This window comes from Budorcas taxicolor, chromosome 2 (assembly GCF_023091745.1).
Source record: "Budorcas taxicolor isolate Tak-1 chromosome 2, Takin1.1, whole genome shotgun sequence".
NCBI classification, from domain to species: Eukaryota; Metazoa; Chordata; class Mammalia; order Artiodactyla; family Bovidae; genus Budorcas; species Budorcas taxicolor.
In genome coordinates this window covers 34,310,739-34,335,047 of record NC_068911.1, presented here as the reverse complement: position 1 = coordinate 34,335,047, position 24,309 = coordinate 34,310,739, and the positions used below count along the sequence as shown (strand labels likewise).

Sequence of the window (24,309 nt, the reverse complement as noted above, 5' to 3'; positions counted from 1 at the left end):
GACAACATTATAAAGCTCGTGCTCAGTCGCTCAGTCCTGTCTGACTTTGTGACCCCATGGACTGTAGCTCGCCAGGCTCCTCTGCCCATGGAATTTATCAGGCAAGAATACTAGTGTGGGGTGCCATTTCCTACTCCAGGGGATCTTCCCGACCCAGGGATCAAACCCACGTCTCGCATCTCCTGCATTTAGCCTCCTGCCGGCAGGTTTTTTTTTTTACCACTGGGCCACCTGGGAAGACCCAAAGCAACTATACTCCAATTAAAAAAAAAAAAAAAAGACATTGGCCCATCGTTTTTTTTTTTTTTTTCCTTGTGATATCTTTGTTTACTTTAGTATCAAGGAAAAATACTGGCTTCATAGAATAAGTTAGGAAGTGTTCCCTTACTCTCTATTTTTCTGAAGAGTTTAAGAAGGATTGGTATTAATTCTTTAAACTGGTAAAATTTACCAGTGAAGCTGTCTTTTCCTGAATTTTTCCATTCTTTAAAAAAAAATTTTTTTTATTGAAGTGAAGTTGATTTACAATATTGTGTGAGCTTCTGGTATACAGCAAAGTGATTCAGTCATATATACATATTCTTTTCCATGATAGTTTATTACAAGATGTTGAACACAGTTCAACATCTGCTATACAGAGGGACTTGATGTTTATGTTTGACATACAGTAGTTTGTATCTGCTAATCCCAAACTCCTAATTTATCCCTCCCCCAGATATGCCAATTTGGCATGTGAATTATTTTTAGCTGAAGGCATTCGAGATCCCATGGGCTCAAGAGAAACTTTTCCCCCTTCCCTTAAAGAATTTAAATTGGGGGCCTTGCCCATAAGAAGAATGATAATCAGAAATAACATTTTATGACCTATGACAGGCAAACATTTAATTACTGAACATCTGCTCTTCTCATCATCCTGTGAATCACCCACCTCCCTCTACAGCCCCAGGCTCCTACTCTACTCCTTAGCTTGGGATGGCACTTCATCCTGATTTTATCTTTCTGTCTCTGAAACTCTCATGTAAGGCGGCGGGGGGTAGGAGGGGGTTCCTGTGCATTCAAAATTAAATTAGATTTTCTCCTGTTGGTCTGTCTCACGTTAATTTAATTCTAAGACCAGGCAGAAGAATCCAGAAGGAGAGAGAAAGGTTTTCTTCCTCTCTGACATCTGCTCACATCTTCAGTGTTTGGGATAATCTAATCAGATTAGGTGTCCAAAGAACTGGGTCTAAATCCTGGAAATACACTTAAAATCTAGAGACAGCACAAGGCGATGGTTATTAAGTGTGAGCCCAGCTTCACAGGTTCCAAAATCAGTCCCTTTCAGACTGTGGAGTCTTTGTGAAGTCACTTCCCTTCCCACTGTTTCCACTTACTTCCTGTCTGCAGAGTAGGAAACCCATCAGTACTTCCCTCTTGGGGTCAAAGGGAAGATCTAAAATTACAGTGCTTGTCAAGTAATAAGAATAGTGTCTAGAACAGAAGAAGCACTCACAAAATAAAACTGTTCATAGCTAGTGGTAGTGGGAAGCTGCTGTATAACACAGGGCGCCAGCCTGGGGCTCTGTGATGACACAGAGGGCTGGGATGAGGGGGTGGGAGGGAGGCTCAAAATAGAGGGGATCTATATATATAATTACAGCTGATTGGTCTTGTTGCAAGGCAAGAATCAACACAACATTATAAAGCAATTATCTTCCAATTAAAAACAAATTTTAAAGTTTTTAAATAAAAAAAAGCTCTTCCTTTTCATTTCTACCATTATCCTGGGCAAAAAAAAAAAAAAAAAAATGTAACCTGGACCTCATTTTTCTATGAAATATGGAATTCTGGAACCAGAAAGTGATGATAATATGACTTAACACTTCTTGAGGACTTGGCTGGGGCCAGCAATGTGCCAAGGCCATTAACAAATATTGGCTCATTTAATACAACAACCCTGTGTGTGTGTTAGTTGCTCAGTCATGTCTGACTCTTTGAGACCACATGGACTGTAGCCCGCCAGGCTCCTCTGTCCATGGAATTCTCCAGGCAAGAATACTGGAGTGGGTTGCCATTCCCTTCTCCAGGGGATTTTCTTGACCCAGGGATCGAACTCAGGTCTCCTCCATGGGCAGGCAGATTCTTTGCTACCTGACCCACCCGGGAAGCCCTAGAACAACTCTGCCAGGAAACTAACCTTCAAGGCTTGGTTTCACAGATGAGGAAAACCAAGGCTCAGAGAGGTCACATGACCTTCTTGAGATCATTGTTGCTATTCAGTCGCTAAGTCATGTCTGACTCTTTGTGATCCCATGGACTGACTGCAGCACACCAGGCTTCCCTGTCCTTCACCATTTCTCAGAGTTTGCTCAAACGCAGGTCCATTGAGTCCATGATGCCATCCAACCATCTCATCCTCTGTTGTCCCCTTCTCCTCCTGCCCCCAATCTTTCCCAGCATCAGTGTCTTTTCCAATGAGTTGGCTCGTCAAGTGTTCTTAAGATTACACTCTTTGTAAGCAGCCCTAAGGTCTGAACTCTATCATTCCTCCGGGACCCCCACTAGTGATCTCTCCTCTTTGAGAGGTGAGGACCTTGAAACCCAGAGGGCAGGACAGCCAGTGAACCTCTGGCAGCACCAGCACTGGGGTCCAGTGGGGTCCAGAGGTCTCTCAGAGTCCCAGGCCAGGACGTCTTCCACGGAACTGAGAGCTGCCCAAGGAAGTGTCCAAGTTTACCCCAGGGTGAGGCCCATGGAAACCATTATTCCTTTTTCCAGGCTCACACTTCATTTCACTGTTAATTAAAATTTCCAGCTGTAGATCGTCCCCCTTCAATTAGGCATGCTGCTGCCTAATAAGCAGCCGTAACTGGATTGGGGGGATGTGGCCATACATTGTCCAAATGAGATCCTCCTGCTGGGAGCCTTGCGTTAGGAGTGTGTGTGTTTGTGTGTGTGTACAGACAACAGAATGCTCTTTGCACTCACTCAGGTAAGTGGCATCACAACCCATCACTTTGGAGGGGGAGGTGCTACCCCAGCGCAATGGCACGGCAGCTGTCTGCTCAGGGGCACAAAGGCAGCGGCTCTGCTCCTAAATCTAGGCATTGTAGCAGCCGCTCCCAATCTCCTGAGACGTCAATGGCCTGTTTGCCTAACTGCCTTCCCCTTCACTCACCATCTGTAGCTGAGGAGGCACATAGCTCTTTGAGATCCTTTCCTTCTTTGCCTTTGGTTTGCAGAACAATAGAGAGAGGGAGTCCACCTCGGGGATGAATTTCTACACTTCTCTGGCCTTGACTGTACTATCACCTGCTCTAAACCCAGCCTGGCACCCAGATGGAGGAACCTTTTCCTGCTCAACTAAAGGCTGTCAAACTTTAGAAAGCATGACTCATGACACATCTTCCATCTCTGCCCTACACACACAGACACGTCACAGCACGCTTTCTACCTGGGATTATCCTCCAGTGTCAGCCATGGTGAACTACCTTTTAAACGGCCACAATCTGTAAATTAATGTCATGACTCCCTAAAGCGTCCTGACCTACAGTGTGACAAATACCTAGGGGCAAGGATGACTCTTGCAGGCAGACCAGGTCCTAGTGTTAAGGGCACCTTCTGCGTTTCTTCAGTTCGGTTCTGTCCTTCATTCATGTCTGACTCTTTGCAGCCCCATGGACTGCAGCACACCAGGCTTCCCTGTCCATCACCAACTTCTGAAGCTTGCTCAAACTCATGTCCATCGAGTCGGCGATGCCATCCAACCATCTTGTCCTCGGTTGTCCCCTTCTCCTCCTGCCTTCAAAATTCCCCAGCATCAGGGTCTTTTCCAATAAGTCAGTTCTTTGCATCAGGTGGCCAAAGTATTGGAGTTTTGGCTTCAGCATCAGTCCTTCCAATAAATATTCAGGACTGATTTCCTTTAGGATTGACTGGTTGGATCTCCTTGCAGTCCAAGGAACTCTAAAGAGTCTTCTCCAACACCACAGTTCAAAAGCATCAATTCTTTGGTGCTCAGCTTTCTTCATAGTCCATCTCTCACATCCATACATGACTACTGGAAAAACCATAGCTTTGACTAGATGGACCTTTGTCAGCAAAGTAATGTCTCTGCTTTTTAATACGCTGTCTAGGTTGGTTGTAACTTTTCTTCCAAGGAGCAAGTGTCTTTTAATTTCATGGCTGCAATCACCATCTGAAGTGATTTTGGAGCCCCTCAAAATAAAGTCTGTCACTGTTTCCACTGTTTCCCTGTCTATTTGCCATGAAGTGATGGGACTGGATGTCATGATCTTAGTTTTTTGAAAGTTGAGCTTTAAGCCAACTTTTTTACTCTCCTCTTTCACTTTCATCAAGAGACTCTTTAGTTCTTCTATTTCTGCCATAAGGGTGGTGTCATCTGTGTATCTGAGGTTGTTGATATTTCTCCTGGCAATCTTGATTCCAGCTTGTGCTTCATCCAGCCCTGCTTTTCCCATGATGTACTCTGTATGTGTTTCTTATAGGAATGGATTTCCAAGGTAACTTTCTTCCAGAGAGTTCAGAGAGCAGAAAAAACAAATGTGGGCTCCAGCCCAGGGTGGTGCAGAGGTCTCCTCCATCAATAACATCACATGTGTTCATGCTAAGTTGCTTCAGTCCTGTCTGACTGTTTGCGACCCTGTGGACTGTAGTCTGCCAGGTTCCTCCGTCCATTGGATTTCTCCGACAAGAATACTGGAGAGGGTTACTATTTCCTATTCCAGAGGATCTTCCCAGTCCAGGGAGCGAACCTGTGTCTCTGTGTCTCCTGCACTGGCAGGCGGATTCTTTACCACTGAGCCACCCGGGAAGCCACATGCTTCCAGATGTAGCATCAAACTGTCCTGGCCCTTAAGAGGAAGGAGAGGCTCAGAGGCCTCCATTCAACCAGTGAGGGTGGTGTATGAGGCTCACCCAGAATGACTCCATGAGAACACGTTCATGGGCTCATCCACAAGGTCCAGTCCCCGAACTCCCTCTGTCGCTGTTGGTGCAATAACATTCCAGACCCCGGAAAGGAGGGTTGGTTCGAATCAGGCAACGGTGATGGTCAAGAGGAGGTGGGGGGAGAAGGAGGAGCAGGAAGAGGCAGCAGAGAGGGGCTGGAGGAATGGTGAGGCGAGGGAAGAAAGAACATTTATAACAGGATTACCTGCCATGTGCCAGGCACGGTGTGAGGATTATCCCTAATCCTCATATCAACCTTGCCAGAACGGTATTAAACCCCTCTATCAGGAAATTAGGCCATGGGGAGACAGGCACTCTGAAGGCCATACAACTACTATATGGCAGGCCAGGATTTGAACCTAGATTCATTTGACCCCAATGGTGTTGCTTTCTCCACTACAGCAATCTGTCTCCCAGAGACAGATTTCAGCAACCACGGTAACACTCAACATTTGAAAAGGGTCACCACCAATATTCCAATTTCTTTAATAATTTCGAGGAGAATGAATTCCTCTATGTATAATTTAACCCCAAGGTCACCTGAGCACACCATGGGCTCCAACAGCAAGCACTAATACTGCAAATCATTGCAAAGTATTATAAGCCTGAGTTGTTACATAGATACTCATGATTAAAACAAACAAAAAATAAATACACTTGCATACAGTATTAAAATAAATTGATTCAATATATATTTTTATTTTGCAGACTTTTTTGGTGTATTTGCCATTAATCTTCTGGGAGCACTTAGCTTATTTACTCCAGGAATTTTGCTGATTATTTAATTGTATCAAACATTTAATTAAAAGAGCTATCTGCTTGCTGCTAATGCTCTGAGCATGGAAGCTGAGCCGTGTCTCATGAGGATACAGTATCTGTTACTAGGTGTTTCCAAGTCAGAGAAGGTCAGTGGAATTATTAGTGGTTCTAATTAGTTTTCCCACAAGCAGTCATGTTATTAGACCTAAAACTAGGTAGCAAGGGACTTTTTTCCCTCCTTGCTGTTGAAAATAGCATCAAAAAGTAAAATATTCTGCCAACTACTTTCTTTTTTTTAAAAAAAAATGTTTATTTAGTTCACTTGGCTGTGCCAGGTCTCAGTTGCGGCATGTGGGATCCAGCTCCCTAACCAGGGGTTGAACACGAGCCGCCTGCACTGGGAACACAGAGTCTTAGCCACTGGGCCACCAAGTAGTCCCTGCGTGTCCCACTCTTTGCAACCCCATGGATGGTGGCCCACCAGGCTCCTCTGTCCCTGGGATTCTCCAGGCAGAAGACTGGAGCAGGTTGCCATTCCCTTCTCCAGGGCATCTTCCTGACCCAGGGGTCTAAACTACATCTCCTTCAGCTCCACTACTGAGCTGCCAGGGAAGTCCAAAGAAGTCCCTACAGATTATTAATACTTTCTTGAAAAATCTTCTCATCCAGAACATGGTTTCCCACTGCTTCCAATGTTCCTCTGGTCACTTATTCTAGAAACTATACATTTGCTCCCATATATGATGTAATTGGGTCTGTAGAGGATTTCATTGGCTATGGGGAACATTCTCATTGGCAGCTTCCTTTTATCCTCAGAGCAACTATGACTCCCAAATGTTGAGAGAGAAGCTAGGAGGCGCAGCAAGGTTACACAACAATAAAGGCATCACATGGCTGGTACATGGCAGAGAGGAAAGGAAACCCAACTTTCTTGACTCCAAGTAGATGGCTTTCTCTGCTGCCCCCAGATACACTTTAGGTGAGCCAAGGAATTGAGTGAATGTGATTTATGAAGGAAGGGCTCCAGGAGAAATCAGGAAGGATATGGGGGAAGGAGGTTGGGGAAGGGGAGGAAGCCAGGCAAGGGTGTGACTATGGGCAAAGTCTTAACATCAGTCTGAACCCAAAGGGAGCTCAAGAGTAAACTGCACCTTGGAGGTTTCCCCCTGGTTAGTCATTGGTTACAGGAAGGTCGATGCTTTCTAACATTGATGCTATCTGCTTGCTGCTAATGCTCTGAGCGTGGAAGCTGAGCTGTGTCTCATGAGGTGTTGGAGAAGACTCTTGAGAGTCCCTCAGACTGCAAGGAGATCAAACCAGTCAATCCTAAAGGAAATCAACCCTGAATATTTTTTGGAAGGACTGATGCTAACTTTGAAGCTCTGATACTCTGGCCACCTGATATGAAGAGCCAACTTACTGGAAAAGACCCTGATGCTGGGAAAGATTGAGGGCAGGAGGAGAAGGGGGTGATAGAGGCAGAGATGGTTGGATGGCATCACAGACTCGATGGATGTGAGTTTGAGCAAATTCCAGGAGAGGGTGAAGGACAGGGAACCCTGGTGTGCTATAGTCCATGGGGTCACAAAGAGTCAGACATGACTTAGCGACTGAACAACAACAATAATATCCAGGCATACATGCACCGTTCTGCTGCTATAAGATAATCACCCTCTGAAGGTCCCTGAGCCTTCATCAGCAAAGGTGAGGCTGGGCACAGAGTCGGGTAAGGGATCCAAGGAGCCCCAGGGGGGTGCCCGCAGGCCCAACACACCATGGCTTTCTCACTCAGTTAGCAAGCGTGCGTTGGGCATCCACTCAGTGCCATGGAACCCTGCCACCCCCTTCCCCCAAGTCTACTTTAATCTCATCAGTATTCTCTCCTTTACAGCACTTACTCCTGCCTGGAATTTCCTTGTCCATTACATTTACTCAGGTGCTGCTTATTTCTTCCTACTGGAATTTAAGTTTCACAGGAGCACAAGCCCAGGCTGCCAAGGGGACCATGGTGACCAGGAAGGCCCTCCCAAGAGGTGGTAGTTCCCCTGAAACCTGGAAGTTCAGGAGGAGTCGTCCATGAGAATAAAAGGGGGCAGAACATTCCCGGCAGAGGACCTGAGACATGCAAGGGCAGGAGGAGTCGTCCATGAGAATAAAAGGGGGCAGAACATTCCAGGCAGAGGACCTGAGAAGTGCAAGGTCAGGAGGAGTCATCCATGAGAATAAAAGGGGGCAGAACATTCCCGGCAGAGGACCTGAGACATGCAAGGGCACTGCGGTGGAAACACACTTGGATGCCTAAGGGACAGAGAGGGGGCCTCCGCGAGCGAGAGGGAGAGGGCGCATGGGGATGGGCCAGCTAGCACAGGGCATTGTCACGATGAGGACAGTGGCACTCACTCAAGAGGCATTTCTGACGGGGAGCCATCAGAGGCCAACAACTCCCGAGGGTGATGGTGCCTCTGTGAAGGTGACTCACCCCAGCACCCCCGCCCCCCACCATCTCTCTGATGACAGGCCTCTCTGCACTTCGTTCAACCACCCTGTAAGTCACGGATAAGCTGTTAAAGGCTCTTCATGGGCTGATTTTCTATTCAGCGGTCTGCTGATGAATGCCGAAAGGATATATGTAGCCTTATGCCAACAAGACACGATAGTGAGATTTTATAAAGAGACAAATTATACTCGCACACAAGACAGAAAATCTTTGCAACGCAGCAAATCCCCACACTGCTGAGCTTAGCAAGTCAGGGTCTGCTTCCTGAGACTAAAATTTCAATAGAAGGACGTACCCAGTTTACCTCCTTTCTTCCTCCCTGTGCATTTCTGAGTAGCTACTCACACCCCACAGCCCTCGTTACATGGCACTGGGAAACAGAGAGAGCAGGTGTTAACATTCCTCTCTCCCTGGTGGTGGGAAGCACAGACATACACGAGGGAGGCCTGGAGCTGTGTCTGAGTAAATGGAACCGGTGGGAAGTGAAAAATCGGTCCTGTATTCCTTTTGCATCCCTTGAAGAAATTTCAGGTGAGTCAAGTGCTGGCAATGGGCTGATTGGTTATGAGGTGAAAAGGAGCTGTCAGTTTCGTATCTGGGCAGGGCTCAGAGAAGGGCCTCACTGGTTGCTCAGCAGTAAAGAATCTGCCTGCCAGTGCAGGAGACTTCCCTGAGCCAGGAAGATCCCCTGGAGGAGTAAATGGCTACCTGCTCCAGTATTCTTGCCTGGAGAATCCCATAGACAGAGGAGCCTGGTGGGCTACAATGAGGTCACAAAGAGTCAGACATGACTGAACACATGGGCAGGGCTTAGAGAGGATTTTTGTTTTCAAGTCAGAGATGACGAATCCAAGGCAAGGAGCATGAGAGACTCATACAAAGTCACAGAACTGGGAGGTACCTATAGCCGAGAGCTTCATCCAAGATTCTCCTGGTCCAAGGTTAATGGATCTTCCTCACCATTGTCCTCTCCACGACAAGACGAGTGAAGTTGCTCAGTCATGTCAGACTCTTTGTGATCCCATGGACTGTAGCCCACCAGGCTCCTCTGTCCATGGAATTTTCCAGGCAAGAGTACTGGAGTGGGTTGCCATTTCCTTCTCCAGGGGATCTTCCCGATTCAGGGATCAAACCCAGGTCTCCCACATGGCAGGCAGACGCTTTGCCATCTGAGCCACCAGGGAAGCCTCTGCCCTAAGCTGTGATGCAAGTCACGGAGATCGGAAAGCATCATGAACACAACCATGTAAATATGAGGGATGATACTGGGGGAAACTATGTTCCCAAATTAGATCTGGACTTCTTAAGACTTAGGAGAGCTAAGCTTAAGCTTCTGTTCCTGAGACCTTTCAAAATATGCCCAATGGAGTTAAGAGGCAAAGAAAATCCCCCTAGGTTTGTGCTGTAGAGTTGATGATTTGGGTGGTGGGAGCCTGATTTACTTTATGCCCAATGGAGTTAAGAGGCAAAGAAAATCCCCCTAGGTTTGTGCTGTAGAGTTGATGATTTGGGTGGTGGGAGCCTGATTTACTTCCTCTGTTGTTCAGTTGCTCAGTCGTGTCTGACTCTTTGCGACCCCGTGGACTGCAGCATGCCAGGTTCCCCTGTCCTTCACCACCTCCCAGAGTTTCCTCAAACTCAGGTCCATTGAGTCGGTGATGCCATCCAACCATCTCATCCCTAGTGGCCCCCCTGTCCTCCTGCCCTCAGTTGGCTCTTGGAAAACTCACAGGAAAACATCCTCTGAGCGGGGAACACGTAACATTAACTCCTCAGGCAGAGACGAAAGCGAAGTGACCTTACCTTTTTGTCACTGAGGCCAGTCACTTGGTCCACAAACTCCTCCTGGATCATGAAAGCGGCCAGGTTGGCTGTGTAGCTGGCCAGGAAGATGACGGCGAAGAAGGCCCACACGGACACCATGATCTTGCTGGTGGTCCCTTTAGGATTCTGGACAGGCACAGAGTTGTTGAACACCAGGCCCCAGAGGAGCCAAATAGCTTTTCCAATCGTAAAAGAAGGCCCATGGGGTGCTGCAAATGACAGGAAGGACATTCTCAGGGCATCCTCAAAACACACACTTGGGAGCATGCACTGGCCCCAGCAACCCTGAAGGCTGTCAGAAGACAAGTGTATCTCATCACTGTCCCAGGACCACAACCACGAGTTCTTTTTTCTCTAAAAATTAGCTTTCTTCCCACATTTCTTATTTCCCACAAAAGTATTGTTGACTTTTTGCCACATTTCCTAGAAGAAAAGGAAAGAAAGGAAGACAGACAGAGAGGAAGGGAGGAAGGTAGAGGAGGGAAAAAGGAAGGAAGGGAAGAAGCAAGAAAGAAAGGAAGGAAGGAGGAAGGGAAGAAAGAAATGTATGAAGGAAGAAAGAAAGAATGAAGGAAGGGAGGGAGGGAGGAAGGAGAGAACAAAGTGAAAATGCAGGCTTGAATTAGAAATAGTGTTATGACCTGTTTTAAATGCGGATTTAATTTGATTTCCTTTTAGGACGGCCTTACAAAAAAAAACGTGTGTATGGGCTGATTCGGTATACATGGGTTGTGTTATTGTATGAGAACCATGCAATTCAGAGGGACTGATGTTTTATATTCTAATCTGATTGTCCCTAGCAATGGCTCCTGTTCAAACTCAGATGTAAGATGTGCACAATATAGAAATTAAACCAAACTAAAATGCTCTCCAAATGGAGACATTAAGGAACAGAACAATAGCGCTTAATTCTCCTAACACTTCACAGATGGGAGACATTTGGTTGCAGGGTCATTGGAAATGAACTCTGATATCACAGCACTCCTTCTCCCTCTGCGTATTCTTAAGATTCTTAAGTGTTCCTTGCCACAGACTTAACTAAAGAGGCAGAACAATATGCCATAATTTATTGGGGAGGAGAATATGCAGGCTGCAAAACGCACGTTAGAGCTTTCAAGCTGTTTTTGTGCAAGGGAGAAAAAAAATCAATTTATGCCCTCATTTCATGGGGAAAAGAGTCTTCCTTTAACAGAAGGTTAATTTTTATGTCATTTAAGTAAATGAAGATATGAATGATCTACTTAGACTTTAGTTGGCAATGCACGTGGAGTGGGCAATAGATAAAAGAGGCAGAAGTGAATCCAGATTGATGGAAGTTATGAAGTTCTGGGCAGACAGCCTAACTAGGAATCAGGCTTTCGGTACATGGAGGGCAAACTCAGGCTACAGCAATACTTACAATATCCATATACAACACATTAAAGAGAAGGCAACTAATTCTACTATCCTCAACCTCAAGCTTTCTGCTTTCTCTTTGCCTCATTTTATGAGCTTCTGGGCTTATACCCAAGAGGCTGAGAACTCTTTGCAAAAAATAATTAGAGTCGATCCAGTCAACTCCATGAACTACTTAATTTTATTAGGGTTGCCTGTTGATCAGAAGTGACGTCTATTTGGGAATCAGAAATGGGCAGTTGCAGGGTAGCTGTCCAAGACATTTAGGAATTCCTGATTAAGTAGACTGTTCCTGAATCATATAATTCCCCCCTCCCCAAAAGGACTGAAATGTAACAGAAAACTATTTTGTGCAAGGAAATAAGCAGCTGTGATTTCCTGAGAGTTTCTACATGTGGATGAGCAGAAAACAAAAAGCCTCCAGGTGATGGAAGGGCTGGGGAATTGGCACGCTAGATTTCTTCCTTCACAACAGTGTGTGCTTTGGCCAAAGGAGAATGTATTGTACATGATGGCCTTTCGGTAGTTTTTTATTAATATCTTCCAAAATACATTTCAAACGTGTCCATTCACCTCCATCTCTATCATCTCCATCCAAGCCCAAACCACTGTAATTCTTTCTCTTGGAAACCGACACCACCTTCCTTAACCAGCCTCCCTCTTTCCACATCATCTCGATAGGTGTTCTTCAGTCACTCAGTTGTGTCCGACTCTGTGACCCCATGAACTGGGCAGCTTATATTGATGCATAATAACTTTGATGGATAGAAACTGACCTTTCTGCACTATACAGGTGTCTATTCTGCCTTGTCCCTGCCATTGTATTTTGAAGAAAGTCTGAAAATGCTCACCACTGACTCCGTCTTTTACTGTCTACCTCACTTACGTCTTTTCTGTTTCTTGGGCAGGTCAAGACTGATCCTGTGCCAAAGACTTTGTATCTGCTAAGATACAAGACTTTGTAAAGCCTGCATGGAAGGCTTTTCCCTCAGTTTTTCATAGGTTGGAATCCTCATCCTTCAGGTCTCAACTCAAGCATCATCCTTTCCTGAAGCTCTTGTCCTTCTTGACCATCACATTTAAGATGTGCTCAAATCCCATCATTTTCCCCCCTGTCCTCTTGAAATTTACTACAATCTGTGATTATTCATGTATGCAGTTGACATATTATTTCCACAACTAAATTTATCAGTTCCCAAAGAGTCAGAAACTCTCTATCCAATTTATCACATTACCCTCCTGCTCCAGTACCAGGCACTCAATAAATAATCATCAAATAAATGCATGAATTCGTACACAACACAAACTCTGATTTTGCAAACGTAAACATCTACTCTCCTGCAATATTATCACCCATAGAAAACTGCCTCAGGACCCAGTCTGTTGGAAAGCTTCTTACTAGGTTAATTACATTACCTGCTTAGTGAAAGACTGGCAACTCTCCCACTTAAACACAACATGATTATTTAGGGCATTTTTACTCTGCTTGGAGGTGATTTATGTGGTAATCACCACTCTTCAATGGTTAAGAAGTGGGAGGACTTCAATAAAACTGAGTTCCCAATAGATCCTCATGACCTGTTGGCTGTTTTCAACATTGAATCTTCCTAGTGGAAAGAACATATGGCAAAGTGCCTTTTTTTTTTTTTTTTTTTTAATAACTATACCTTGAAGATCTTCTATCTTCCATCATCTAAAGTCATTTTTCAGGAAACAGATTTGGTCTTTGGTCTTCTGATACCATTTACTTAGAATGTGTTGTGCATTGAGAAAAATTCACTCAAAATTGTGTGCTGTGTTTATGCATAAGGCTCAGGTGCGATCCTCTTAATAAGTTATAGCCAATGAATGCATCCCAATTCAATTTTCTGCTTACTGATTGCCACTTTATCAAGTACTAATGCACTAAAGTCAGGCATTTTCAAGAGGAAAATGTAACCAGGGAAAATCACCATTTTATCATTATATTTATCATCAAACGAATGAGAGCACAATTCAGAAGTTTAGAGAATGTTCTTAACCCAGATTCTATAAAACCATTTTCTTTGCATAGACTGAAGTTGAGACTCAATAGTGGTTTTAACATTTCTTTTGATGCACATTTTGAAAGCTAATTGCCAGAAAAAACTGCTTCAAATAAGCTTTCTCAACAAATACCAGCAGTATTTACCTAACAACTACTGACTCCACATTATAGCAAGCTTAAAAATGTCTCATGTTTAAAGTCTTGTCCTTCTTTTCCATTGAAGGGACTAACCCGTACCTGGATGGCATTGCACGTAGAATTAATGACACAGCATCATTAACATGATGGTATAGCAAGGTAGTGTAGGATCACGTGTTCTAAATCTGAAATCTTCACTGAAAGTCAATTAAATGGCATCAACTTTGAATCATGCATATGAAGACAGCCTCACCTTTCCCTTTGGCTAGGTTTCTGTTGTATCCAACAGGACTGAAGTATTCAAAGACGAAGACAGCTATGGCAGAGACAATGAGCAGCATCACAAACATCATCACCCAGACAGAGGCGCTGAATGGTTCTGCAGATGAAAGAGGCCAGAGGGATGGAGACATGATCAGTTATGCGATCAGTTACTCCTCCTCACAACCCGGGCAAGCAGGAAGCCTCGAGGTCCATTTTCAGATTCACTGAGAAACCCACTCTGGTATGAATTTCATCTTTCAAAAGAAGCTGTCATTGTGTCCTGTTTGACCCTTGGTGACCCCATGGGTTGTAGCCCACTAGGCTCCTCTATCCATGGGATTCTCCAGGCAAGAATGCTGGAGTGGGTTGTCATTTCCTCCTCCAGGGGATCTTCCCGACCCAGGGATTGAACATACATCTCCTGCATTGGCAGGCAGATTCTTTACCACTGAGACACCTAGGAAGCCCTTGTCATTGCTTATTCATACATTTAAATCATTCTCTACTTTACAAAATACTTGAGGTATTTTATAAGACTGCATACAATAGGATAAAAATAGAGAAGAGCATATGACATTTTACAAACCAGGTCAAGGATAATAAAAACAAAATAGAATGATAAAACCAAAGGAGAAAGTGAAAATGCAAATAAAGAGGCCACAGGGTCATAGGTAATTATAGCATCATCCAGGGAACCAAAGCTAAAAAGAAATAAGACTAGACTTGAATAGTCAACCACAATGCTTCTGCAAACCAGCATGAGTTTTATTTTCATTTTTATCCTAACACGCTGGAGGGATGATGTGTGGGGAACCCCAGAAGTAAAGGGAGAATTATAACCTGCAAGAAAAGGTCATAAAATTATGGGAGTGACAAGAATATGGGAGAGTCACAGTCTGCCCCCTCTGCTATTACTCTCTTCCTTTTACCTTCTGCTTTAGACAGATGAGCTCTCTACAATTCAAAAATCTTGTTGAGGTTGGTAATGGGATTCAATGCAATTGAAAAGTCATTTGAGGATATTACAGTCACACGATAATTCAATGAGAACACATCGCTTAAGATAGAGGCAATGAAGTAGTAGATGGATGGACGGTTATTTCCCCTAAAAATAGTTTTCATCAGTTCGTTTTCGTGTGGGTGTCTCAGAAGGATAGGGCGAGACACAGGGTTCTAAATCTCAGATCATTTTAGAAAGGTAGGAGATATTATGTAAAATAAATTAGCGTTTTTATTAAAACTGAACAAGAATATGAAACTGAGCTGAATGGAGCCATTTTATCCACGTATGACATAGATTTGCTAGAAAATCAACTGAGAATAACATTTTTTAAATGAACATATCTTTACCTGATCGCATTTGGGAAAAAACTGCCCTTGGATGCCAATGCACTTAGAATATTTTCATCATGAGCAAATATTTTCTAAGAATAAAATATAAAAAGCACAGTAATACCTCTGGAATAATAGACATTTTATTATTTTTGAATTTTTTCTGATGAAGCTAGTAGTAATAATAAAGAACTAGGCTGATAGCAGGCCACCATTTTATTAAAGTCTGTGATGACTTAACACAGATCATCACAAATTCCAATGTAATGAGCTTATAATATATAATAAAAAGTTAATATGTCTGAAGCTTTGACTATATTGAATAATTTTAAAACCTGAAGGGATAATTTGTAATGCAGTTTGATAGGGCAAATACATTAAGAAGCAATAGGTACAAACACAACTTACTTGACTTAAATATACAAAATGAGCTCAAAGAAATTAATAAGACTATAACTGAAATTTATCTTATTTTTAACTTGAGTACAAATCACATCATGTCCCTGAAATCAAAGCAATTTGGTAATGAGGTTTATTCAAAAAGGAAGAGACATAAATGAAAAATTAGGAGGTTAAAAATTACTTAAGATTCAGGAATAGAGATGTTAAAGTAATTCTCCAAGTTGGATGAGCTAATGGCATAGTGTGTCTTACCAGAGGAGAATCATTGTAATGAGTAAAGGAGCATACGCGTGTAAAGCATTTGGTGGTGTGTTTTGCACTGTGTATGCTCAGTTGCTTCAGTTGTCCCCGACTCTCTGTGACCCCATGGGCTGTAGCCTGCCGGGCTCCTCTCTCTATGGGATTTTCCAGGCAAGAATACTGGAGTGGGGAGCCATGCCCTTCCCTAGGGGATCTTCCCGACCCAGAGATTGAACCTGAATCTTCTGTATTGCAGGAAGATTCTTTACCACTGAGCCATCAGGGAAGCCCTTGAGCACTGTATACACATAACAAATTAAATGGAATAGCTGTTTGGGTGGTGGTGGGTGCGGTGGGGTGCTGTCCAGGGTCCTGAAAAAGGAATACTAGTTTAAAACGTTGGTGTTTATTTGCTAAGACGTCTCACATAACTCACTGGAGCGTCTCACAAAACTCAAGAAACTAGTTTACTCAGTATGCTGCTGCTGCTGCTAAGTCACTTCAGTCGTGTCTGACTCTGTGTGACCCCATAGATGGCAGCCCACCAGGCTCCCCCGTCCCTGGGATTCTCCAGGCAAGAACACTGGAGTGGGTTGCCATTTATTTACCCATTAATCACAAGGAATGTTAAAAGGTATGAATCAACAGCCAGATGGAAAGATATATAGGACAAGGTTTGGGGAAAAAGCGTGGAGTTTCTATGCCCTCTCCAGGAACACTGCTCTCCCCACACTTTCACATGCTCAGCAACCTAGTAGCTGTCCCTTTGGATTTTTATGGAACCTTCATCACATAGCTGTTTGTGGGCTCACTCACTAAGTCATGTCTGACTCTTTGGGACCCCATGGACTGTAGCCTGCCAGGTTCCTCTGTCCATGGGATTCTCTGGGCAAGAATACTGGAGTGGATTTCCATTTCTTTCTCCAGGGGATCCTTCTGGCCCAGGGATTGAACCCTCACCTCCTGCATTGCAGGCACATTCTTTCCCACTCAGCCACCAGGGAAACTCAGTTTAAAATATGCATACTTGTTAATCTGATAACTTCTTTTCTCTGAGGGTAATGAGGACATTATTACAAATATTAGGGGAAATCCTCCCTGAATTCTTGTACTCACAGGGCAGAATCTGAAAGACTGCAGTGAACTTCACTGGGCCCCTGATATGTCCCAATCACTAACTGTTCAGAAAATCAGATGGAAAATGATCAAACAGCTTATCCCAGATGTTTTCTCACTTCGAAGTGATGACATCTGTCACTTGACTAATGAGCATGACAGATTCTGCTGTAGAATTCTGGTTTCAGGTACCCATGAAGGGATGGCTATTTCCAGACACCACACACACACACACACACACACACACTCACTCACACACCACAACAAAGCAAATCATTAGAACAATGGTGGGGCTTCCCAGGTGGCACTAGTGGTAAAGAATCCGCCTGCCAATGCAGGAGATGCAAGAGACGTGGGTTTGATCCTTAATCCCTGGTGTAGGCAACTCACTCCAGTATTCTTGCCTGGAGAATGCCATGGACAGAGGAGCCTGGCAGCTACAGCCCATGGGGCCGTGGAGAGTTGGACTTGACTGAGTGGCTGAGCACACAGGGCAGTCATGAGCTGCCATCTGTCGGGTCTACGATGTGACCCAGAAATATTTTGAGATAGCTCTGGATTACTTTCTCTACTGGCTTAAAACAGATTCAAGATCTGTCTGTGAAGGAACTTTAATCCAGAAGAGACTCCAGCTCAGTATGTCTGTGGATCAAAGATGCTAACCTTCTTGGAAAGTCTTTAGAGCTAACTGAATGGAAACATTGCGAGAGATGTCATCTTTGTCCTTGAAGAGTCACTGGTTACATTTTCACACAAAAGCTCAGAGGCATTACCTACAAGTGTTTCCGATGTGAGTTAATGGAGTTTTCGGAGGAGAGAGAATAGGAAATAATGAAGAGCAATGCAATCAGATTGGGAATGTTTGGCTCTTCCAGATGACTGAGCCAGTGAATGGAAAAATGTAGCTTAGCATGGTTCATTATGACTTTCAAAACCTGCAGATAATGACCGTAAATGAGGGGGTGCAAGTCAATCGAATAGGGATGCAATTTGGTGACTAGGAAGAATATTAAGCCTACTGTGTAAAAACAGCATTGAAGACAGATTCCTCTGCTTACAATTTATCTTTTAAGGTGCAGTAGGAAGAGTGGGGTGGAAAAGAGATTTATTTAAGTTGAGCAAAAATACTTGACTTTTACGGAAATGTTCTACTAATGCAGGTAAAGATAAAAATCTAGGGAAACTGGGTTGAGACCAGATTCAATATCAGTGACCCATATTTACAAGACAAGTCAGTTGATATATTTTTTTTTTCCTCTTTGATTGAAGTGGATCAAAATTTCTCTGTAGTTCACTAAGGAGATGAGTGGATAGTTTGTGATAAGAAACAGATCTCTTTCCATTTCTTTCATGAAATCCCTTCCTCCAACCCTTTCTTAACCTCTAGGGCCAAAGATTTCTGTTAAAGGATCCAATAGGGAGTAGTGAGAAAATGATTAGGGTGACTAATGTGAGAGTATATCTGATAACTATGAACAGTCTGCTCATGTTGTCAATGTCAGTGAGTAGTATTTTTCATGATACATTGAGGCTCCTTTATTAAGATATGGGCATCACTAGCCATATCAGAAAGTGAAAAAGTGTTAATCGCTCAGTCATGTTCAACTCTTTGTGATCCCATGGACTGTAGCCCACCAGACTCCTCTGTCCGTGGAATTCTCCAGGCAAGAATACAGGAGTGGGTTGCCATTCCCTTCTCCAGGGACCTTCCTGACCCAGGGATCAAACTCATGCCTCCTGCATTGCAAGCAGATTCTTTACTATCTGGTCCATATCAGACAAGGCCCAAAAGGAACCTAATGAGGTGTGTATTTGTCAAGGTCCATGTTACTCCAACAAAGGTTACAAAAATTGAGGTGAGTGCAAAATCAAATCCAGTGAGTGGTAAGGATTTCAACAGCTTAAGTGGATTATCAAAAATGAAAACAGTAAATCCATATGTGTCTGTGAGTCAGGCAGTATCCAAAATCCTGTTAGTCAATATTTCACTCAAGAGAATGAAGCACAGATGCTAACACCACATATCAATAAAGACAGTGGAAGGGTAAGATTAGGGGCTAGGGGCTAGTGTCCACAAATTGGTCCTAGTCTGCATTTCAGTTCTCTAATAAAGCTTTTTTTTTTGAAAAAAAAAGTAAGAAATTCACTTAACCCTAGAAAGTGAAGCGGAAGTGTTAGTGTCCAGCTCTTTGTGATCCCAAAGACTGTAGCCCACCAGGCTCCTCTGTCCATGGGATTCTCCAGGCAAGAGTACTGGAGTGGGTAGCCATGCCCTTCTCCAGAGAATCTTCTCGACCCAGGGATCAAACCTGGGTCTCCTGCATTGCAGGCAGATTCTTTACTGCATGAATCACCAGGGAAGCCCACTTGACCCTAATCTGTTTTCTCTTTCTCATGCAGTTTTCTTAGGGCGTCAGTGTATGTCTCAACCTTTCCAAATCTGGAAGGTTATATGCGAATGCCAAGGGGAAGTTAATCTGAACCCTATGATCTTTAAGACAGCCACTTTCAAAACCTATTTATGATGACAAAACATTCAGCACAATGATTTCCTTTAAAGAAAAAATTTAAAATGCTTGGCTACGTCCCATGCAGTTTCATCTACACCAGCCAGGCTACTGAAAGCGTAGGTGCTAAAGAAAACTAGATGATAGAAAAAACTTGGTTTAAAAAGCACAAACCTTTAATGTAAAAACATAAATTTATGAGGTAGTTAAAAGGAGAGTAAGAAGAATTTCCTCCCTTATAAACCATTCAGCTTTAAAGGATAGTCACATTTAAAATATGATTCCATTAATTTTAAAATGGTATATCCTCTTCAGACCGCTTCTGTTTTGTTTGTCAGAGTCCTGGTATAAATCATTGCACAGTCATCATTATTCTTACTTTCACATCCAGTAAATAAATGACTGTCATTCTAATGAGGGATGGAGGATGGGTATGTGGCTGCTAAATAAAAGTTTATGAGCTGACTTAAATTAACTGTGGGCCGACAGGTTTATTTTTTAAATGCTTTCAAGGCTCTAAGCAATATATCTCCTAATCTATATTCTACACCATCAAGGGCAGTATCGGAATATGTGGTTGTATTTTTAGCGGCTATTTCCAAGTTAAAGATAAATGAAAGATGTTAACCGGGGGAAAAATCGGGATAATTCAAATGCAAGACACTTTCAATATGCTCATGTGGTTAAATGGAACTGAACAAGGTCCTAACTGGTCCTGTCATTTGAGCAAACAAGACAGAATAGCTGTGACTCCCGACAGGAAGGCAACAGTGGCTACGAAGTTCACATACCTAGAAAAGCAGAAGGTGAGACGGTGCCGTTACTTCTGGAAACCATGACGCTGATTCCTGTCTCCACGAAGGGCACAGAGAAATCCACCACTTCGGAACGCTCCTCGTTGATGGTGAGTGAGCCGACAGCCATGACCGCCCGATGGTAGACCACCTGGAAGGAAGGCCAAAAACGAGAACCATCTGTGCCTATCCTTCCCACCGTCCCTGAGGGCCCAGGGGGTGGAAAGGGGACTCACCTCCCCAATCATCCCGTTCCACACGTTGTTCACTTTTTTGCCGTGCTTCCCATTGGTCACCAGGTAAAGGTCATAGGTGAACTTCACCGTTCTGGAAAGCTTCTTGAGGATATCGATGCAGAACCCCTTGCAGCACTTTTTAACGTTCATGCCTTCGTTGGTCGAATTGCTGCAGAGACAACCCCGGGACGGCAGAGGGTGAGTCGTGGAGAATGTGCTCACGGTCATTATCTACACTGTTCCGCCATTTTTCACATGGGAAATTGAGGCTTAAAATGAGGAAGTGGCTTTTCCAAGGACAAGCAGTAGGTTTATGACAGCAGAAGTAGAAAGTGTTCTTAATGATGACAGTAATGGTGACAACATATAATGTTTACTTGAGTGTTAATTGTTTGCTAGGCACTGTGATAAATGCTTTATATTAATTCTTGGATTAATCTTCATGACATTTCTCTTAATTAGGTAGTATCCAGATCCCCATTACACAGATGAGAATTACTACCTCTTATTTTTTAGAGCTTGTAAGACATCAAACCTCTTTAGATCAGTTTAGTCATCTGATCTAAACTGAATTCTTTAAAAAAAAAAAAAAACGGTGGAAAATGGAGGAGAGGAAGACATGAAATTACCAGAGCAAGGAGAGTTTTGCCTTATTCTTTCACTAAAGATAGAGGTTAGCAACCAAAGGGGAGAAAAATGGGTGCCTTACCTCCTTAGGAAAGGCACTTTCCTTGCTGAAGAAAACTAGGAATTCTCAGCTAAGAATCGGGAGACCTGGGGTCTACTCTGTGCCCGAGTCTATCAACTTAATATTTCTTGATTTAGTCATATGTCAAATGAAGGCTCATTCATAACATTTTCCCTACATGGCAGGAAGGGTAAACAGTGACACTATTAAATAGCAATGCCCTTCATCAGGAAAAAGCCCTATTAAAATACAGAAGGCATTGATTGCTGTCTTAAAACCTATCAAAACCTACCCAGGTTACACTCGTTGCTTTGTACCAGCCACTGTGCTTTATTTACTTGACCACGTCATACTCAAAGGACACCCACAGAAAAACCAGAAATGCTTTTAAAAGGGGAGGAAACTGAGGTCTTCCTAATTGATAATAAAAACTATTTAAACAACTCATGTGGGAGGATCAAGACCTCTCTGGGCAATGCACTTGATTCCACCTTGCTCTGGGGTGTTCCATTCGCACGAGGCTCTGATGCTGACATATGCATGTCACGGGATCCGCGCTGCCTGACTATTCCATTGTTGGCACATCTAAGTACTAAAATGAACTGTTGCCGAAGCACTAAAACGATGTTTACAGAATTCTAACAGCATCATAGGAAAATACTTATGTTTCCATATCACATGAGAAAAGTAGGTTACACAGTGATACATACAGAATAGTCAAAGCGATATAAAAACAAATGAGCTTATGATGTAGTTGGATGGAAAAACAATGAAATAGGAAGCAGAGCTATTTTTGAATGGTAAGACATGTCTTTCTTTTTTCATATTTTTAGTCCCCCCCCAAGTTGTCTGGAGTGAGTATATACCATATACGTAATTGGCTAACCACACACACATATTAAGCACCATTGGTATACATCTATATCCAAGAATATGGATAGATTTGACAGTCTAACTTTGAGTAATGGAAGTGAGTTGCAGAATGAAACCTTCCCCATCCCCAGTGTTTTCTTTATCTCAGGGTCACAGATCACCTATCCTAAATTGCTGTCTTCACCACTGCCCCTGCCGATCCTGTTTTTGAGTTCTGCTCAACTGACTTGCATCTGCCAGCCAGGACCACCAGAGACCTCACTTTCCAGCCTTGAGGCTGGACAACCTGCTTGGGCCCTGCTGCCCTCAGCCTGGGGGCTGGGGGAGGCCACACCACATATATTTACAGATGATGGATGGTTGGGGGACTTAATTCTGTAATACAACAGGAAGTAGGGACCTTTCCTCTCTCCACCAATTTCCCAGAGCAGAAAGGGTCAAGCTGGAGTTGCGACTGCCATAAATACAGAAGCATGTCCTAAGCACATTCAATTAATGGCATGTTCAAATATGATTTTCTTCTTGGTATCTATGGCTCTTGGAAAAACATGCCCATATCAAATTCTCTATTTTTCTCTTTGGCCACTGTAGGCTGTGCATCAGTGCCTCTTTAGCACCTCTTTCCATCTGTATCCCCTTCATTCTCTGCTTCTTCCCTTATTCTATTACAGTCTTTTCCTTCACCTGGGACAATCTGGATAGGAGTTAAGGTTTAAGGTTCAAGGTGACAGCCATATCGGGGCCTCACTGCTTCTTTTACCTCACTGGGAACCTCAGTCAGTCTCTAAACTAATTATTCCCCAAGTTCCCTAACACTTAGTGCATTGTAGATGCCAGTGGTCACTGATGTATTTTCACCCCACAAGCACCCCTGAGTAGCTACTCCCTGTAAAGACAGGGAAGGAGATCCTGGGGATGCGGAGTGAAAAAGACAAGCAGAAAGTACACTAGTTGGATTGAACATGGAAACGATGCGAACACAGACCACAGTGGGGACTTGCACTGGTTCTATCACAGACCTTGTGTGCATGTGGAGGGGGCTTGACAACGACCCAGACATCTGAGAGTCTCCGTTCTGCCATTACCCAGAAGACAGGGAGACTCATCAGAACATATACAGGGAGAGGGATCCAATAAATCATCAGTTCTCGGCTCTACCATTTCCCAGTGTGGCCAGTGGATGTGCCTTGCAAGTCAGACAGAATTTCAAATCCTGGGTCTGCCCTTAACAAGCATGGAAATTCAGACGGGCCTCTTCATTCACAGACTTTGATTTACATACTCGTACGTGGAGAAAGCTGATACCTACCTTACATAATAGTTGGACAAATAAAGTATCTAAAGTACTTCTCACATAAGTGATTGAAAATACATTCCCTCTCTTCTCACCAATGATTTGACAGTTTAGGGGATTAACTGCCAGTATAGCCATTTAATAGAAAGATATATCCATCTGAATGCAGAGTTCCAAAGAATAGCAAGGAGAGATAAGAAAGCCTTCCTCAGTGATAAATGCAAAGAAATAGAGGAAAACAACAGATGGGAAAGACTAGAGAGCTCTTTAAGAAAATTAGAGATATAAAGGGAACATTTCACGCAAAGATGGGCACAATAAAGGACAGAGACAGTATGGCCTTAACAGAAGCAGAAGATATTAAGAAGAGGTGGCAAGAATACACAGAAGAGCTATACAAAGAAGATCTTAATGACCCAGATAACCATGATGGTGTGATCACTCACCTAGAGCCAGACATCCTGGAGTGCAGTCAAGTGGGCCTTAGGAAGTATCACTATGAACAAAGCTAGTGGAGGTGATGGAATTCCAGCTGAGCCATTTCAAATCAGCAACTTATGCAGCTCAATTCCAGAAAAATAAATGACCCAATCAAAAAATGGGCCAAAGAGCTAAATAGACACTTCTCCAAGGAAGACATACAGATGGCTAACAAACACATGAAAAGATGCTCAACATCACTCATTATCAGAGAAATGCAAATCAAGACCACAATGAGGTACCATTTCACACCAGTCAGAATGGCTGCAATCCAAAAGTCTACAAGCAATAAATGCTGGAGAGGGTGTGGAGAAAAGGGAACCCTCTTACACTGTTGGTGGGAATGCACACTAGTACAGCCACTATGGAGAACAGTGTGGAGATTCCTTAAAAAATTGGAAATAGAACTGCCTTATGACCCAGCAATCCCACTGCTGGGCATATACACTGAGGAAACCAGAATTGAAAGAGACACATGTACCCCAATGTTCATT

General features: G+C 43.5%; 1 protein-coding gene across 1 annotated transcript in view; it reads right to left on the bottom strand.

The window, feature by feature from the left end:
• The window catches only part of GRIN2A (glutamate ionotropic receptor NMDA type subunit 2A), a 436,390-nt gene that overhangs the window by 67,072 nt on the left and 345,009 nt on the right, over positions 1-24,309 (bottom strand). Inside the window, exons 5-8 of the mRNA XM_052664054.1 lie at positions 20,481-20,649; positions 20,242-20,395; positions 13,843-13,968; positions 10,010-10,239 (exon numbers count right to left, since the gene is read on the bottom strand). Coding sequence (XP_052520014.1) covers positions 10,010-10,239; positions 13,843-13,968; positions 20,242-20,395; positions 20,481-20,649 — 679 coding nt within the window. The remainder of the gene's footprint in view (positions 1-10,009; positions 10,240-13,842; positions 13,969-20,241; positions 20,396-20,480; positions 20,650-24,309) is intronic.